Below are 20,025 nucleotides of genomic sequence, written 5' to 3'. Positions count from 1 at the left end.
TCTTACCATTATATAATCTATCTGAAACCTTCTAGTATCTCCAGGATTCTTCCATGTATACAACCTTCTTTTAAGATTCTTGAACCAAGTGTTAGCTATAATTAAGTTATGCTCTGTGCAAAATTCTACCAGACGGCTTCCTCTTTCATTTCTCACCCCAATCCATATTAACCCACTATGTTTTCTTCTCTCCCTTTTCCTACTCTCGAGTTCCAGTCACCCATGACTATTAAATTTTCGTCTCCCTTCACTATCTGAATAATTTCTTTTATCTCATCATACATTTCTTCAATTTCATCATCATCTGCAGAGCTAGTTGGTATATGAACTTGTACTACTATAGTAGGCATGGGCTTCGTGTCTATGTTGGCCACAATAATGCATTCACTATGCTGTTTGTAGTAGCTTACCTGCACTCCTATTTTTTATTCATTATTAAACCTACTCCTGCATTACCCCTATTTGATTTTGTATTTATAATCCTGTATTCACCTGACCAAAAGTCTTGTTCCTCCTGCCACCAAACTTCACTAATTCCCACTATATCTAACTTTAACCTATCTGTTTCCCTTTTTAAATTTTCTAACCTACCTGCCCGATTAAGGGATCTGACATTCCACGCTCCGATCCATAGAACGGCAGTTTTCTTTCTCCTTATAGAGCACCATAAAGAACACTGAATGGGGCAACGTTGACATTTCTGGAGGCCTACCACAAACATGGTGATTCGTTACTGGATTGAATCATAACCAGTGACCAGGCTTGAATGAAACATGTCAATTGCGAGACAAAATTACAATCCACCAAGTGGGGGCACACAAGGTCCCACCCAAAAACCAAGAAAATGTTGTCCCACCCAAAAACCAAGAAAATGTTTGCAAACCTTGTCAGCAAGGAAGTTGATGGTGACAGTGTTTTGGGATAGGCAAGGTGTGCTTCTTATTGATTTTCTTGAAAGTGGAGCAACCATAAATTCTACGCGGTAATGTCAAACTTTGCACAGCCTTAGAAGAGCAGTTAAAAACACTGAGGAAAGCTGACGTCCAAAATTTTGTTCTTGCACGACAATGCCTGTCCTCACATGGCAAACCGCACTAATGAACTCCTTAATTCATTCAAATGGGAAATTTTCCCTCATACGCCCTACAACCCCGATCTTGCACCAAACAACTTCTACTTGTTTCCCAAGATGAAGAACTGGCTTGCAATGCAATGCTTTGATGACGATGGAGAACTTTAGGTGGGCGCGACTCACTGGCTGAAGTCTGAGGCGGCTGAATTTTATGATGAAGGTCTTTCAAAGCTTGTCCACCGCTATGATAAGTGCCTCAATGTGTTTGGTGACTATGTGAAATAGTAGTATGTCAGTCGCTCTTTCAGATGTATATATAAAATGTATTTCTTGTATTTAGTTTTTTTAATGCTAAAACATTCCCTACTTTCTGAATAGCCCTTGTACAAAAAATAACCATAAATACTTAATACAGTGCACAAAATAATGGCAAAATAGTTTACATTATGTAGATAAACTTACTACACAATCACATACATAGATGAACTTACATAAAAGATTACTATATTGCAAGCTGAATGATTTGTGCAACAAATAATAAACTATTGAAAAAAGCATAAATCTTGTTATTATCTCTTATCTTAAAATTCTTGTCACGATAAAAAATGAAAATTAAGAAACTGCCATTAGAAAAACTCGTGTGAAAATTTTGTCACAAAATGTTGCAAAAAACAGTCCCAATTAACTACGAGTATGATTGGCTGAAATAAGCAGAAGAACTGTGAAACAGTGCATGCATGATATGTCAGTCCTGTACAAAAATTGGTTAACATAAGCTTGTTTTGCCTGAAAATAAATTTTCTACAAGATAATGTAGTAGTTTCGGGAGAAAATGCAGTAAAATATTTTCTATTGCTCAGAAATAAGGTGATCTTTTCCTCTGAAAAATATTTTTATAGTAAATTTGGCTTATTTTTTAATTTTCTGCATGCTCGATGAAACAGTGTATCATTTTGTACAGGGCTGTGTATAATTCTGGTTTGTTACATGCATTGTTTTGCATGTCCAAAGATTTTCTGATGATTTGAAGCCACTGTTAAATGTAATGTATAAGCAGCTAAATGATAATCAACTGTAATAACCAGTTTTTAAAATTATATCCAATGCAGTGCTTAAAATGCAGTGGTTTTCTACAAAACACAATTTCATGTGCAAACATGAGTTTTAGTATGTAAAACTTGAATGATGAAAGATTTTTGGCAAATGCTTCTTACAGTTACTGTAAAAATATATTTTTTATCATCAGCTGTAACACTGTAAACTGTCTCAGCATGTGCAATTTGTGTAAAACTGTATTTTATGTGCAACTTTTGACCTCTGTATCATGGCAACAGATAAAGCTTTCAGGAAATAACGTGGAGACAATTAATTACATGTATTTGTCTATCTTCTTACAAAATTTGAACCGTTTTGCACAAGTTTGAAACCTAGAAGTGGTGCATGTAAAAATACTCATAGAAAACATGTTTTTTCGTGTAAAATCTGAATGAAGCTAGATTTTTGAAAGCTAGTTTTTAATTTTATTGTCAGAATGAATCTGTCATGTATTTGATTCACTTTAACCTGCTTCTGTGCATTCAGTTCACATAAGAACGAATTTTGCATGCTACATTTAGTTAGAATTTAAACGGTCATATCTTGACAATGGGTAAAGATTATTGGATGAAAAAATTTCATTTTGACTTAATCCATTTATCTATTTTTGTGCAATGTTTAAACTGATTCATATAAGTTTAAGGTATAGAGGTAACGTGCTTCAAAAACCTCCTGAAAAATGTGTTTTTGAACATAAATCCAAACAAAGCAAGATTTTTTTCAAATGGTTAAAACTTACTTTAACCCAAGGTTCAATACACTGATGGACCAAATTCAAATTTGAACCATCAGTCTTGCTTCAGTCCAGAGTTATTTAGTGGTGACTGTTTTTGTATGTAAAATCCGAATGGAGCACATAAAAATGGTGCCATTAGCTGAACTTTTAATTTCAGCCCAATTAAAATCTTTTGCAAAAAGAATTAAGCAATTCACTCAATTTTCCTGGGTGCCAGGTTTGGTTTGTCATTCAACTGTTGCCTAATGTACTATAACATAGCTACAGGAAGGCAAATGTTCCAACGGTATACAAATGGCCACTGGGCTGGTCTAAACAAAAAACTTTTTACCCCATTTTCCTTGGTGAAATAGGAACTGAGCACCAAGACCCACCAAAAAAACCTTGATTCTGCATACGGCCTTTTCATACACATTTGTTACAGTGCTTCCATGCTGTAGCAATTAGTAACCAGTTACTGATACTTCAGATATACACTTCAGTACTATAACAAGTGTATCAAGGAATTTTTTCGGCCTGATGTGCCTGCTGTGATGTCAATAATCCATAGAACATTTTGCTCATTGCAGTAGAGCACTCAGATCTCTGTATTGACAAATTTATAGACATGGACTGCAATATGGTATGTAGCTTCTACATCAAGCAGTGTCAAATTAAATGATTCAACAAGCTTTGTGCATATTGGGAAACTGGATGCAGGAGAGGGATACAAAATAGAATTCTTTCCTACAAAACAGAGATGTATTTTTCAGTGATTATTTATGATTCCATTGAATTAGTAGGAGAGTTCCCTCTCTTCTTCGACTGCTCATTTTCTCCAACTGAACTGGTCAATAATTTCTCTACACTATTTTTTAAATAAACTGGCATATTTAAAGAAACTAAAAGAAAGAGACTCATAAAATTCAAAGCACATGGACATTCTTATTAATATTTGAAAATGTTTATAAAGTTGTAGCTTATATTTTTCAGTTGTTATCACAAGTTTGAACAAGTATTTACTCTCATCCCTTTCCTTTTCAGCGGTTCACACAATGTTGAATGATCTTCTGCCGGGAAATGTGTATTATAGATTCAATCCATATTTAACAGAAATGGTCTCTATGGCTGAAATAAATCCAGCAAAAATAGCACAGTTGGAAATGGATGCAGAGATGTATTTTCGACGAAATGAAGAGACATTCCAGGAGGCAGCTAAGGCACTTGTGGCAGCAAAAACATTTGGGCAATGGTGCCAAGATTGGATTAATTTAAAAAGAGAATTATTAGGTATCAAGTAACAGTATCCAAGAAATTCCATGGAATATGTGATTATATCTCAGGTAGTGAACATGATCATTAATGTTTCCCACTTTGAATTTATTTAGCTATTTCAAATTAGTGTTCCACCTTAGGCATTTAATTTTTTTTATTTTTGCCATTATGGCTTAGTTAATCAAATGTTCACTTTTTTTGGCTGCACGTATATCCTGACGTACACATATTGTGTCAGTAATTAAAGTATCGCATATGCCAGCCTTCTTTTTATAGTTGTGGTTTTTATGCCTTATTTTATTACTATTTCAATGTTCGCCAAGAGGCATGCAGTGCCTCAGTTGACATTTGTTGTCTTAATCAGAATAAGTCCTAAAGTATTCTGCATAGAACTAAATTTATATGGTCAGTTCAGAGCTTTTTTTTTAAAAGAAAAAAAAAAAAAAAAAAAAAACAACTTTCAAGGAAAATAAAACTGTTAAGAACAAGTATTACTACAATTTTCCAACTGATCGAAAAGATTTAACAGACAGCTCTGTCTCTTGCTGTTACAGTGTCATTTCATTTCTGTGATACATTTTTGTGTTGTGTCTGACATGGTTCAATTCCATAGATTGAACAATCTTTTGAGTGTTTCTGATATATAAAATAATTTACATTTATGTATGCTTCAAAGTCTGTCTGTCTGTCACTGAGTAAGCTAGCTTTTCATGGCAAAAGCTGAAGTATATGTTTGTGAATACTTAATAAGAAACTTGTATTCCGTAATATGAGTATACTGAATGTTAATACCTGTTGGAATGGAACTTGGTGTGTGACTGAAAGTTAAAATATTATGTCTGATGTGAGCAGCTAGTTCTGTAGCAGTTGGATAGTCTGTGCACCTTGTACATGTATGATAAAATTTCAATATGGCATTATTTTAATTTGTTCTTTTGTGATAAACAGTAATTCATATGTATATAAACATTTACAAATATAAAGATAGCTTTTCCATAACCACTGAGCAGTATTTCATACCAAAGGGCAGCTGATTTTTAGTGCAATGTATTTTTTATAATGCAATAAATATATGAAAGAGATTTTATTCTTTGTGTTTTGATTTCTGTTCCTGTGTGGTAATACAGTCCAGTTGTATAATTTGAGTTTCACTAAGCAACATTTTCTTCATGCACTAGCTGTAACCAATGAACCTTACTGTCTAGTCTGTGGCAGATAAAGTCCACATCTGTATAAGCTGCTGCCATCAAGTACACAAAGTAAGCTATCCAGAAACATCATGGTATGGGATTTGGCATCACAGTTGTACATGAGAAACCCCATAACTTTAGACTGCTCCATATGCACCATCAACAGAACAGGCTCTGCTAACGGTAAACTACGCCTTCCCCATCACTGGCAACAGATTCTACACAATGCTGGTGACTACTTTGAAGGACAGTAACAGGTGCAAACATGTAACCCTTTTGTATCGGTTGTGAATAAATAGTTGCCTCTATTTAAGTTCCAACCCTCGTAGTAGTGTAGAAATGTATGCACAAAAAATGTGTGCAGTACCGGTATGTAGTTACATAATATTTTGCTGTTTGTTGGATCTGAAAGCATGAATTATATTTTCTAACTATATGTAAAAAATGCCTTGATTCATTACATTCATGCAGAAATAAACGTCTTAGGGGTTTCTCTGGCTCACCTAGTACTGGATGTAAGAATTGGCCGCCAGAGCAATATATGCCATTTCTCCCTTCCATTTTAATGCATTATGGTGCCTACATTTTTTGACCTATCCCCCTCTGATGGCTAATTTATGATTAACACAGTCAGTTAATAGATCGTAATCAGATGCAGTCTGACTAAAAACTTCTCACTTTCCACATGTAAAGGTATGACACTCTGTTAGTCATACAGCCTTTAAATGGTGCCATTGTCGTGAGTCTTCAAGCATCTTGGAAGCTGTAAGAGATGCATCTAAAATGTGACAGGCTTGTGATTGATCTAATTCCTTTGTAGCTCTTAAGGCCATCTGATGTTCGGCAGCCAAGTTTTGGCAGACATTGCTCTGAAGATTGATTGAGCTGATTAACTTTCGCAAACTTGAGCTCTCTTCGAACTATGTGTTAAATGATATGTTTGTGAGGTTTATAGTAATAGTTTTAAATGTGGTTCTTGGGATTACCATGTGATTTTGTTGTTCTATCTCCACCAAATCTCTCCAGCTATGCCATGTGGTGTAGGCATTCAATATCATAAACCACGCACACAGTAACATTGGATTTACCATGTCACAGAGTAATCTATAGACACTGAGACGCCGACCATCGAACCAGTGTCGTGTGCATGCCACTCGTGTATACCATATTTAAAAATGGTAACAATACTCATACAGATAAAACTTTCCAAAGAAACCTTTGGTCTTCCTCAGCGTTCAAGCTACTCCGTACCAAATATCCTCGTAATCAGTTCAATGGTTTAGTCGTGAAAATGTAACATTGTTACATTTGCATTTATAATATTAGTATGGAATTATGGACCGGCATAGATTAAACGCATTGAGGATTCTATAAGCATTGTATTCTAGATGTTGCTCACAGCTGTGCTTGTGTATCAGTAAAATGAAATGAAATTTGGTTATGGCTTTATTGGCTGGGAGTCCCCAGTTGGGATGTTCAGGAGTTTGGTGCAAGTCTTTTTATTTGACACCACAACAGTGACTTGCACATCAGTGATAATAAAATGATGAGGACAACACACATGTCCAGAAGCAAGCAGAAAGAAAAACTGAACTGGGCGGGAATTGAACCTGGGAACACATGATTGTGAAACAGCAGTGCTAACCATGTGACCATGAGCTGTTCACACAAGTTTGAACACAATAAATGATTTATAAAAGATGCATGATGCTCAGTGGCTAAAATGTGACAGTTTTGCGACTGATATTAGTATGGAGTAAACAGATTAGAGGATTGTATAAACATTGTATTTGTTATGTTGTATTATATTATGTACAACATATCGAAGAATAAAAGTATTTTCACAGGTATGATGAAGTTCAAAAGACAAAGAGTACATAGCTTTTTCAAAGAGTAGTTATTGTTCTATATTTCACATTATATTCTTCAGATCAATAAATACATTGTACTACACACTTTCTAAAGTAGCCAATCTTCTTTCTCAGCATTCAAGCTATTTTCATACCGAATTCTGTCAGAATTGGTTCAGCGGTTTAGTCATGAAAGTGTAACTGACATAGTTACTTTCACATTTGTAATATTAGTATGCAAGTATGCATTATGAAAAGGATAGAGATCTATGCTCCATGTACGGAAGACACTGAGTTGCAAACAGGTACAACAAAAAGGCAGCTATACATTTGAGCTTTTGGTCAAAAGGTCCTCAAATGTGTGATCACTGTCTCTCCATTGTGGCCAGACAGCATACAGCCAATTGCACCTGATGGGAGAATCTGTGTATGAGTGGGCAAAAGGCAAGGTGTTTGGGAAGGAGTGATACTGTACTTCTGTGAAACTAAGTCTTTTGGAGGAAAGGTTTACGACTGTGTTTGTGGTCTGTTAGGTTGTAGATTCTGTATGGTGGTGGGAGTGAGTTTCTGAGGGTGTGGTAGATACGGTAGGTCTGCAAGGCAGGGTTTGTTGGTTTTGAGGGGATTGCTTTGACCATTTGGTGCAGTTGGCTGTACACAGTCTGGCCTTAACAGCCAGAGACAGTGGTGCTTGTGTGAATGTGTTTTGTACTTTAGAAGAAAGGCGTTTTGGCAAAAGCTCAAATGTTTAGCCATCTTTTTGTTGTGCAACTAAGATTTATCCAGTGAACTTTTACACTCTGAAAATCATTGTCAAGAGCATGGTTGAGGTTACTTCCTGTTACCATCTATTGAGGTGTTGCTATTGAAATATGGAGTGCGGGAAGAATCAACATCTCCTCCGGATGGTGAGTAGCACTCTATCCTTTTCATAGCATTCTCGTTATTCCATCCTAGATTTTTCATTGTCTAGGTTTTAAATATGTGATGATATGAAGTGGAATATTCACATTGCTTCAGTTGTGTGTAAAGTGGATAACAGACTTTGGTTCGGTGGTTGGGTACTGTGAAAATTCACTCAGTCTACAAAGAAATATACATATAAAAGACACTTGCAGCCCATTCAAGAACATTGCTTAGTTGTATGGGACCCATATCAAATACGACAAAGGCGGTATTGGACATATACATAAAAGGGCAGCATGGGAGAGAGAGGTTTTTGGGTTATGGAAAAGTTATGGAAGTGCTGAAGACCTGAACTGGCATACACTTAAAAATAGATGCCAATTGTACCATGACAGATGTGGATGAAGAAAAACAACTCACCAAGTTTCAAGAACTAGTACAAAATGAGTAATCTAGGAATCACTACAGCAATACATAACATTTCTTTGACTTGAAGATTGTCGCTTACCTTAAACTATTTTTCGTTTGATAAATGTTTGTTACAGAAGGTTTTGGTGATTCCATAATGCCATTCTTTAACTCCCGTAGGAACCACAAAGACAAGACCTGACTGATTACAACATGCACAGAGTCATTAATGTGGTCATTCTTCCTGCATTCCATATATCAGTGGTGCAGGAAGAAACCTCAATATATGGTAACACAGAAGTACCCTCGACCATGAACTAAACAGTGATTTGCAGAGTGTAGATACAAGTTCACAGGATAAATATTATTAGTTGCTCCTTTAATTAATTTACACTGGTCACTATGGAGCACTGTAGATAGTGTAGAGTTACTGGGTGGTCACAAGTTGTGGCACTGAAGTGTTGTGAATATGCCAGTAAATTGTATGGAATCGGCACAATAAAGTGTGGAGACATGATGAGCAATGAAAAGGAGCTGTTGTTTGGATTTGGTCATACTGTAAGTGTACTGTAGTTGCCCAATTTGTTGGAGTATCCATCCTGATTTTACACTGTCTACAAGCAATAGTGTATCATTCTTTGCTGTGTAACACAGTATAAGAATAGTAGTTACAAAGAGATCCTAATAGTGGGTACTGGAGACAGTGGTCACAGTACAATCCTTTTCAAACCCAGCAGGAATTGCTGCTGTCTATCTGTTTGGGTTCAATTCAACCATTCCCGAGTGAACGTAGTGAAGAGATTTGCATCCAATTGACATTTGGAATTTGGTATCTTTTAGAAGGCCATTTTTTGCAGTTTTCAGTGAGCCAAACAACAAAAATTTGACGTTAGCTGATTGAAGGCATCTGATCTGAAAAGTCTAGATTTTGCCTTTTTTCAAATGATGAAAACTGTCGAGTTCACCAGCAGCCTGCTGTAAAAAGTGTGTAGTTAAGACTGCAGGTAGTTTTGTGGTGTTTTCCAGTGTTTTTCATACAGTGACTTGGATCTAATCATTTAGGTTTCTGTGGACAAGAACTAGGATGTTAGTTTTTTTAATTTTTATGACCAAGTGTTTCCCTTTCCTCTTCTTCACAGTGAATATTGTCTGGACACTCTTGCCTTCCAAAATAACAGCATCCATGTTCACAGGGCTGCACATATATGTTTCTTTTTTGATTAACAGTCTGGCACCCTTTTGATTGGTCCACTAATCACCTGATCTTAACCAAACAGAAAATGTTAGGGGCAGTTTGAAACAGCTGGTGAACCATAGTAATCACCATGAAACTTCTTGTCAGATTAAAATTGTGTGCTGGACTGAGACTCGAACTCGGGACCTTTGCCTTTTGCGGGCGAGTGCTCTACCATTTGAGCTACCCAAGCATAACTTACGCCCCATCCTCACAGCTTTACTTCTACCAGTACCTTGTCTCCAACCTTCCAAACTTTACAGAAGCTCTCCTGCGAACCTTGCAGAACTAGCACTCCCGAAAGAAAGGACATTGCAGAGACATGGCTGAGCCACAACCTGGGGGATGTTTCCAGAATGAGATTTTCACTCTGCAGCATAGTGTGCACTGATATGAAACTTTCTGGCAGATTAAAACTGTGTGCCGGACCGAGATTCGAACTTGGGACCTTTGCCTTTCACGGGCAAGTGCTCTAGTAATCACCATCCTTGCAGTTTGGTAGCTGTAGGGTATCTTATCATCAATTAATGGCTTCATATGGATACAGCATACATAAATAAACTTGTGGGCACTCTTCCTCACTGAACTGTGGCCATTACAAGGTTAGAGGCTGTGTTTCATTATATAGATGTGGTGTCTCTTGGGAGGGACTAATTTTTTGTTGTGTCCACTTAGGTGCAGTTTCTGTGCTTCCCTGTATTTAACCAACTACTGAGCCCAAAAGAGGAGCGAATGCTTGAGTTTTGAAAGATTTCTGTAAATAATATAGACACCGAACTACCAAAACTTTAATAAGTAATGAAAATGGTTTGTTTATTGAACTGATATAGTTTGAGCTTTGTGAAGAGAATTGAGCAAGATCAGGGTCCCCACTATCTTGAGTAACAAATGCTTGTCAGTTGCTCACATAAGCAAGCAACATCAGGTGGTCTAACTTACTCACTCACTCTATAGCATTAGCAGTGATGTCCGCCCCTGGTAGCTGAGTGGTCAGTGCAACAGAATGTCATACCTAATGGCCCGGTTTTGATTCCCAGCTGGATCAGAGGTTTTCTCCTCTCAGGGACTGGGTGTTGTGTTGTCCTTATCATCATCATCATCATCATTTCATCCCCATTGACACGCAAGTCGCCGAAGTGGCGTCAACTCAAAAGACTTGCACCAGGCGAACTGTTTACCCAACGGAAGGCCCTAGCCTCACGGCATTTTCGTTTTCCATTGGCATTGATGTAAGATCTTCCGTCCCCATCTCAGGAGGTTGCACCTACCAATGTCCAGTTCAGAAGTGTAGTCGTAAAAATGAACATTAAGTGTTTTTTGAACTTTTACTAATTTGATAGTTGACAGCTATTTCACAGTAGATGGAAACATTTAACACATAGTATGAAAAGCTTCTAAATTTATTCACTTATTTTTAAATCTTTTTGGCAGCTTGCTTTGCAGTATCTGCTTCAGCGAATTTAACACAGTTCAGTTATGAAATGTATTTTAAATTGTGAACATACAAAGAGAATCCAAATTGTGATTTGCTAATTTTAATACAAAACAAAAAGACATATATATATTATTTGCTCCACTTTAATTGCCTGGAATGGACTTTGCTCCACTTTAATTTCCTGGAATGGAGAATATAATACATTTCTGCCTTTAGAAAATCAGCCTTGGCACTGAGGCTGCTGTGGAATACCGAATGCACTGTTTTATCATCATTCATTGGACTTCCACCACTGGATAAAAGCTGTCTAGGATTTTCCATCCATTAGTCTTCAGCTATACGAATTCATATTGTTAACAACTAGTCTTTTCTTCTGGACTGTCTGCTGCTAAGCACTTATTCTGTTTAGTGAGTAGTGATCAGCGTCATATACATTGTCATACTCTGTATTTAATGAGTGTGGTATGGTAGCACACTGTCAGACTACAAATTATTAGGTCTCTGGGGTTCGATCTCTAATAAGTCATAGGATTTCATCAGCCACTTATTGCTTCTTTCGCCCCTATTGGGTAAGTTAATTTCAATGTTGAAAGAAGGCAAGATCATACCACCTCCAATAGAACCATGCTTAGTAAAGCAATCCATTGCCAAACCAACCTTTGGGCTGAGCATTCACCTGTATCTCAGTTAATGTGTAATGCAGAAAGACAGGCAAATAATAATGGGAATACCACTACCTTCCAGCACACACACACACACACACACACACATAAATGTGAACTAAGAAAGTACCATTTTCATCTATGTCGTACATTGTAGTTGTGTTCTGCTGATGTAGCACACAATGCACCCTAACTCTAGTCAATATCCAAAGAAATTTACCTACTTGATTGTATTTTATAGCGTTCAAGTCATTTAAGTGTTTATTCATGGGATACATTGTCACATGCCATCAGTAATCTCTCATTATCATGCTTAGATTTTATATATTGGTTGGTGGTGAGAACCAAGGACATGTTGTGCTAGTTCCCATCTGTGCAGTTCAGCATCTGAAAAAATACGTTTGCTTCGGATGCTAAGGCTGCATAGGAGGGAACGTTTGACATGGAAAAGATGGCAGCTGTCAGAATGTAATGTTTGTTGGTAGGTTTAATGTGGACAGAAGTGTGTAGCTCACCTTCGATGAGGAAGAGACCGACAGTGGCATGGGATTCGGAATAGGACCATGTGAAATATAATTGGGAGAAGGAATTCAGAGATTCCAGGAATTTTAGCAGGTCAGCCTCGCCATGAATCCATATGGTAAAGATGCCCTGAAATGAGGTCCATTCACCCACCTGGCCATAATTTACATTAATTTCTTCTGTCTCAGGATTTCTTCACTGTAACTACTCTTTGCTTCAGTCCATTTTAGTTTTCTACTTCTTTCATTGTCGTTCCTGTCTATTTTTGCTGCCACTCTCCCAACTCTGTTACATATAATGCATGTAGCTTTTCACTCTTGTTAAATCATGCAAAATGTTTTAGCAGTAAGCCCTGTCTTGCATATTACCCTGTCTTCCACCGTTGAGCTCTCAGGTTATCAATTATCGTCCACTGCAGTCCCCAACAATCAGTCTTCCATTCTCATCCCTTATGGTAAGTCTCCAGTGACCCACAGTTCTGGATGATTTTCCTGAAATACACCCCTTTTCCTAGACCTCTCCAGTCCTTTTCCTTCACCTTTCTTCCTTCCCTTTAAACCCTTCTGCCTGAAGAAGGAGCCACTGGCTCCAAAAGCTTGCCAATTACAACAGTCTTTTATGTGTGTGTTCTGCCACCATTTGATGAGTAAATTTTTTATCTATCCAATTAAGTAACTTTAACGATTGTATTAAACTGTTCTTGATTTTTTCAGTTGTCATGGCTGCATAAACTATTATAAGTGTAATGTGGGAAGGTGACGAAAATTGTCAGCCAAGCAGGTGGCAGTGGATGCACTGTCCACTCAAGCAAAGTGATATCCTAGTTTTGAAAAAGTTACAGTGTCTCAATATCCACGAGGGAAAGATTCGTAGCCGTAAGGCACAATGTCAGCAATAACATGGACATAAGACGGATACCAAAAGCATTGTGTTAGCTCGGAGATGATGATAAAAACTGGTTGTTCCCGAAAAAATATGGTCAAGGGTCAACACTCAGCACTCATTTTGGAAACTGCCTTTGTGGAGAATGGCAATCAAGGGCAACAAAGTGACTGTGCTTGAGTCACAGTTATGGAGCCATTGAACAGTGACTGCACATAGGAACACTCCATGATAAGCCAGTAACATGTCATCATCGGGCCTAGGATCTGACTGGATAAGTATTCAGCTAAGTAGTACTAGTTAATCTAATAATAACAGAGATCCCAATGTGCACATAGAACAAGAGACAGCCCGCATCTCGTGGTCGTGCGGTAGCGTTCTCGCTTCCCACGCCCGGGTTCCCGGGTTCGATTCCCGGCGGGGTCAGGGATTTTCTCTGCCTCGTGATGGCTGGGTGTTGTGTGCTGTCCTTAGGTTAGTTAGGTTTAAGTAGTTCTAAGTTCTAGGGGACTGATGACCATAGATGTTAAGTCCCATAGTGCTCAGAGCCATTTGAACCAGAACAAGAGACATAAGTGGTAGCAGAGATTTGACAAAAGTAGAGCCAACGTGAGCTGCTTTTGTCTCTGCTGTATAATTAGCCAGCAAGCCAACCTGTTGTAAGGCACCTCCACAGATAACAAAAAATGTTTCAAAACATAAATCCCGTTCACATGCTTTCAGCAGAATGGCCTCAGTTTTGCCTAAGATAAATTCAAATCAAATAGGGGTAATGCAGGAGTAGGTTTAATAATAAATTTAAAAAAATAGGAGTGCGGGTAAGCTACTGCAAACAGCATAGTGAACACATTATTGTGGCCAAGATAGACACGAAGCCCAGGCCTACTAGAGTAGTACAAGTTTATAAGCCAAATACCTCTGCAGATGATGAAGAAATTGATGAAACGTATGATGAGATAAAAGAAATTATTCAGGCAGTGAAGGGAGACGGTAATTTAATAGTCATGGGTGACTGGAATTCGACAGTAGGAAAAGGAAGTGAAGGAAACGTAGTAGGTGAATATGGATTGGGGCTAAGAAATGAAAGAGGAAGCTGCCTGGTAGAATTTTGCACAGAGCATAACTTAATCATAGCTAACACTTGGTTCAAGAATCATGAAAGAAGGTTGTATACATGGAAGAACCCTGGAGATACTAGAAGGTTTCAGATAGATTATATAATGGTAAGACAGAGATTTAGGAACCAGGTTTTAAACTGTAAGACATTTCCAGGGGCAGATGTGGACTCTGACCATAATTTAGTGGTTATGAACTGTAGATTAAAACTGAAGAAACTGCAAAAAGGTGGGAATTTAAAGAGATGGGACCTGGATAAACTGAAAGAACCAGAGGTTGTACAGAGTTTCAGGGAGAGCATAAGGGAGCAATTGACGGGAATGGGGGAAAGAAATACAGTAGAAGAAGAATGGGTAGCTCTGAGGAATGAAATAGTGAAGGCGGCAGAGGATTAAGTAGGTAAAAAGACGAGAGCTAGTAGAAATTCTTGGGTAACAGAAGAGATACTGAATTTAATTGATGAAAGAAGAAAATACAAAAATGCAGTAAGTGAAGCAGGCAAAAAGGAATACAAACATCTCAAAAATGAGATCGACAGGAAGTGCAAAATGGCTAAGCAGGGATGGCTAGAGGGCAAATGTAAGGATGTAGAGGCTTATCTCATGAGGGGTAAGATAGATACTGCCTACAGGAAAATTATAGAGGCCTTTGGAGAAAAGAGAACTACTTGCATGAATATCAAGAGCTCAGATGGAAACTCAGTTCTAAGCAAAGAAGGGAAAGCAGAAAGGTGGAAGGAGTATATAGAGCAGGCTGTTCCAACCGAGCTCCAAGGAGCCGGAGCGCTCACTGCGGCAGCCCGGAGCCCGTGTGGAGGGGGAAAGTGAACTCACTGCCCCCTGGCCGCATGCAGCCGCAACTGACGCAATAATCCGTGTTCAATGACAGCTATGACTAGCCGCGGGAGCCCTGTACATCTATTGGAGGATACCTTTCTATTCATTGCGAGGGATGGTTGTCTGCAGTGTCTTGTATGTCAAAGTATTTAATTCTGCGAAGAGGTTCAATATACAACGACATTATAAACGTCTTCACGCAGCACACTACGATCAGGTAGAAGGCGTTACACGCAGAGAACTGGTAGCCAGGCTTAAGAACAACATACCAGGAGACGAAAGCTTAAAAACGGTTTCGTGATACAGAGGGTATCAAAACATGCAACATAGTTCATGTTCTGTAATGCGTTTATAATTATCAGGTGAATGAGAGCAGAGAAAACACTACTGAATCTGCAATTCGAGCAAGCTACAGGATCGCTCACGTCATTGTGACGAGTGGCAAGCCGTTTTCGGTGGGACCACTCGTAAAATCGTGCATGGTAGCGGTTGCAGAATGTTTGTTTCCAAGGGAGGTGCAGGCAATTAAAGGGGTTTGCCTGTCGAAGCAAACAATGTCTCGTCGAATCCTAGACATGGTAGCGGATTTAGAGACACAGTTCAGGAAAAAGGCGGAGAGCTTTGTTGCATTTTCGCTAGCGCTTGACGAAAGCACCGACATATCGGACTGTGCTCAGCTTGCAGTGATTAAGCGTGGTGTCGACATGGAGCTGCAAGTAACTGAAGAACTCTTGGATGTGGTACCACTCGATTACATTGCAACAGGATGTGACATTTTTGAAGCTGTTATTGAATCAGTGGACAATATGAATTTGCCGTGGGATAAGCTCCATTCTGTAGTGACGGACAGTGCATCACAAATTATCGGGCGTCACCATGGTTTTGCTTAAATAAAAATAAACTCCAGGACGAATTCGGGAAAGACATTTTGACTCTTCATTGTTTTATTCACCAAGAGGCCCTGTGTGCTGGAACAGTAGAGCTAGGTGGCATAATGAAAGATGTCGTGAAGTGTGTGAATTTTGTGCGGCGTCACGGTATGAATCATCGCCAATTCAAAGGATTCCTGAAAGATATTGAAGCGGAGTATGGGGATATACCTTACCACAGTACAGTTCATTGGCTGAGTCGGGGAAAAGTTCTTGATGTTTTCTTTGCCATTCGTGAGGAAATATCCCTTTTTCTGGAAATGAAAGAGGAAGAAATGCGTTGTCTGAAAGATATAAAATGGATATCAGACCTGGCGTTCCTAGCTGACATAACTATGCATCTGAAGAATTTAAATCTGTCATTGCAGGGTAAAGGGCAGCTAGTCGTTGACATGCTCGACCAGATCAAAGCATACATGGAAAAATTACGTTTATTTGAGAGGCAGATGAGTAATGGACATTCAACGTTCTTCATACGTCTTGCTTCTTTAAAACTACCTGAAGGTACTACTTTCAGCAATTACCAAGCACAGTTAAAGCAGCTCATCACATCGTTTGAAACACGATTCCGAGGCCTCATTAGTTTGGAAATGGAACTTAAGGTGTTCAGCACTCATTTTTCAGTTTCCCCCGATGGCTTGTCATCGTCACTTCGATTGGAGATTATTGATTTGCAAAATTCAACTTTGTTGAAAGAGAGGTACTACAACAAATTGGATTTGTCACGATAGTATCGTTCATTACAGCAAAAAACATTTCCCAAGCTTCACAACAATGCCGCTGAGATCATGTGCATGTTTGAATCTACGTATTGTTGTGAGCAGCTTTTCTCAGGATGCAACAATGAAGGCCATCCTCCGCATTAATGCACTTTGACACCTGATATTTCCGATTTGTAATGAAAAGAAAAGTCAAGCTGCAGAAGCCCAATAAATTTAGTATGCAATTTCTTGTAAAACAGTTATTTCTTATTTATTTCCTGAACATGGTATTTCCTGGTGCAGCATGTCACCACGTCTTAGCAGCTAAGAGTATGAGGTTGTCGATCTTGTAAGATGCAGCTGGCACATCAAAACGCTTGCCTTGCCGCCTGCCTCAGCCAGCTGCGCCACATGCCGGCGTGCCGGCCCACTTGAATGGTCACAGCGAGCTACACGGCTCCCTGGAGCAGGGAGGGCTCTGCGGCTCACAACGGAGCCGACGAGCTGGAACAGCCTGATATAGAGGGTCTATAAAGGGGCAATGTTCTTGAGGACAATATTATGGAAATGGAAGAGGATGTAGATGAAGATGAAATGGGAGATATGATATTGTGTGAAGAGTTCGACAGAGCACTGAAAGACCTAAGTCGAAACAAGGCCCCAGGAGTAGACAACATTCCATTAGGACTACTGACAGCCTTGGGAGAGCCAGTCCTGACAAAACTCTACCATGTGGTGACCAAGATGTATGAGACTGGCAAAATTCCCTCATACTTCAAGAAGAATATAATAATTCCAATCCCAAAGAAAGCAGGTGTTGACAGATGTGAAAATTACTGAACTATCAGTTTAATAAGTCACAGCTGCAAAATACTAATGCGAATTCTTTACAGACGAATGGAAAAACTGGTAGAAGCCAATCTTGGGGAAGATCAGTTTGGATTCCGTAGAAATGTTGGAACACGTGAAGCAATACTGACGCTACGACTTATCTTAGAAGAAAGATTAAGGAAAGGCAAATCTATGTTTTTAGCATTTGTAGACTCAGAGAAAGCTTTTGACAATGTTGACTGGAATACTCTCTGTCAAATTCTGAAGGTGGCAGGGGTAAAATACAGTGAGCCAAGGGCTATTTACAATTTGTACAGAAAGCAGATGGCAGTTATAAGAGTTGAGGGACATGAAAGGGAAGCAGTGGTTGGGAAGGGAGTGAGACAGGGTTGTAACCTCTCCCTGATGCTATTCAATCTGTATATTGAGCAAGCAGTAAAGGAAACAAAAGAAAAGTTTGGAGTAGGTATTAAAATCCATGGAGAAGAAATAAAAAATTGAGGTTCGCCGATGACATTATAATTCTGTCAGAGACAGCAAAGGACTTGGAAGAGCAGTTGAATGGAATGGACAGTGTCTTGAAAGGAGGGTATAAGATGAACATCAACAAAAGCAAAACAAGGATAATGGAATGTAGTTGAATTAAGTCGGGTGATACTGAGGGCATTAGATTAGGAAATGAGACACTTAAAGTAGTAAAGGAGTTTTGCTATTTGGGGAGCAAAATAACTGATGATGGTCGTACTAGAGAGGATATAAAAAGTAGACTGGCAAGGGCAAGGAAAGCGTTTCTGAAGAAGAAAAATTTGTTTACATCGAGTATAGATTTAAATGTCAGGAAGTCGTTTATGAAAGTATTTGTATGGAGTGTAGCCATGTACGGAAGTGAAACATGGATGATAAATAGTTTAGACAAGAAGAGAGTAGAAGCTTTCGAAATGTGGTGCTACAGAAGAATGCTGAAGATTAGATGGGTAGATCACATAACTAATGTGGAGGTATTGAATAGAATTGGCGAGAAGAGGAGTTTGTGGCACAACTTGACTAGAAGAATGGATTGGTTGGTATGACATGTTCTGAGGCATCAAGGGATCACTAATTTAGTACTGGATGGTAAAAATCGTAGAGGGAGACCAAGAGATGAATACACTAAGCAGATTCAGACGGACATAGGTTGCAGTAGGTACTGGGAGATGAAGAAGCTTGCACAGGATAGAGCAGCATGGAGAGCTGCATCAAACCAGTCTCAGGACTGAAGACCACAACAACAACAACAACAAATTCAATGACAGTCCCTTTGCAGAGAATCATATCATTTTGAAATTTTCTCTCTCTTTGGAGGAAAGACATTTATGACACACCTCTAGAGCAATAAATATGAAGTTAAAAAGCTTGTTGTCTGATTTATGGCGTGTTTCCACCAAATATATTTATTATTCTTAGGAACAGTTAAATCATTAAAACACTTCAAACGTAGTTATAACTGTCTCATTACAATGTTAATGTACAGTGGTGGTCAGCTTGAGATCTAAAAGCTATAAATGAATTGGAAACAGCTACTGAAATATTTTTGGGCCTGTCCAAAGTGTGTGAGGGAATTAAAGGTATTTCAGATTATTCAGTTAGATCATATTTTACTAACCAGAAACAAAAAGTTGTTCTTAAAGAAGACACAACCACTGGAAAGATAAAAAGGACAACATATTCATCAGAAAACTCTTTGAAAAAATATGGTGAACTGCAAGGATCTACGTTAATGCCAGTCCTCTTTCTCTTACTCATGCCAAACAGAAAACTGTATTCACAGCTGACAGCAGTACTTAGTGAAAGGGCTAAACAGAACTAACACACTTTGTTTTGTGTGTGTGTGTGTGTGTGTGTGTTTGTGTGTGTGCATGTGTGCGTGCGCACGTAAAAAACTAATTGTGGTGTCACCGCCAGACACCACACTTGCTAGGTGGTAGCCTTTAAATCGGCCGCGGTCCGGTAGTATACGTCGGACCCGCGTGTCGCCACTGTCAGTGATTGCAGACCGAGCGCCGCCACACTGCAGGTCTACAGAGACTTCCTAGCACTCGCCCCAGTTGTACAGCTGACTTTGCTCGCGATGGTTCACTGACAAATTACGCTCTCATTTGCCGACACGATAGTTAGCATAGCCTTCAGCTACGTCATTTGCTACGACCTAGCAAGGCGCCATTTTCGTTTGCTATTTATCTTGTGATGCATGTACCGTCAGACCAATGTTCACCAATTATGGATTAAAGTTAAGTATTCCAGAAGCTACGTACCTTTTTTGCTAGTCTCTATTCCTTTAACTGTTCCAGACCTGACGCCAGCCTGCGTGAGCTTAAAAGCATGCCCTT

At 38.9% G+C, this 20,025-nt stretch overlaps 1 protein-coding gene across 5 annotated transcripts in view; it reads left to right on the top strand.

The window, feature by feature from the left end:
• The window catches only part of LOC126473421 (calcium-independent phospholipase A2-gamma-like), an 84,319-nt gene extending 79,080 nt beyond the window's left edge, over positions 1–5,239 (top strand). For all 5 annotated transcript variants that reach the window (XM_050100453.1, XM_050100448.1, XM_050100449.1 and 2 more), the window contains exon 9: positions 3,927–5,239. In XM_050100453.1, coding sequence (XP_049956410.1) covers positions 3,927–4,183 — 257 coding nt within the window. In that variant the 3' untranslated portion in view covers positions 4,184–5,239. The remainder of the gene's footprint in view (positions 1–3,926) is intronic.
• The last annotated feature ends 14,786 nt before the right edge of the window (positions 5,240–20,025 follow it).

The sequence above is a fragment of the Schistocerca serialis genome, chromosome 4, assembly GCF_023864345.2.
Source record: "Schistocerca serialis cubense isolate TAMUIC-IGC-003099 chromosome 4, iqSchSeri2.2, whole genome shotgun sequence".
Classification (NCBI taxonomy): Eukaryota; Metazoa; Arthropoda; class Insecta; order Orthoptera; family Acrididae; genus Schistocerca; species Schistocerca serialis.
Note: the sequence above shows the minus strand (reverse complement) of the source record. Positions and strands in the feature narration are given on the sequence as shown.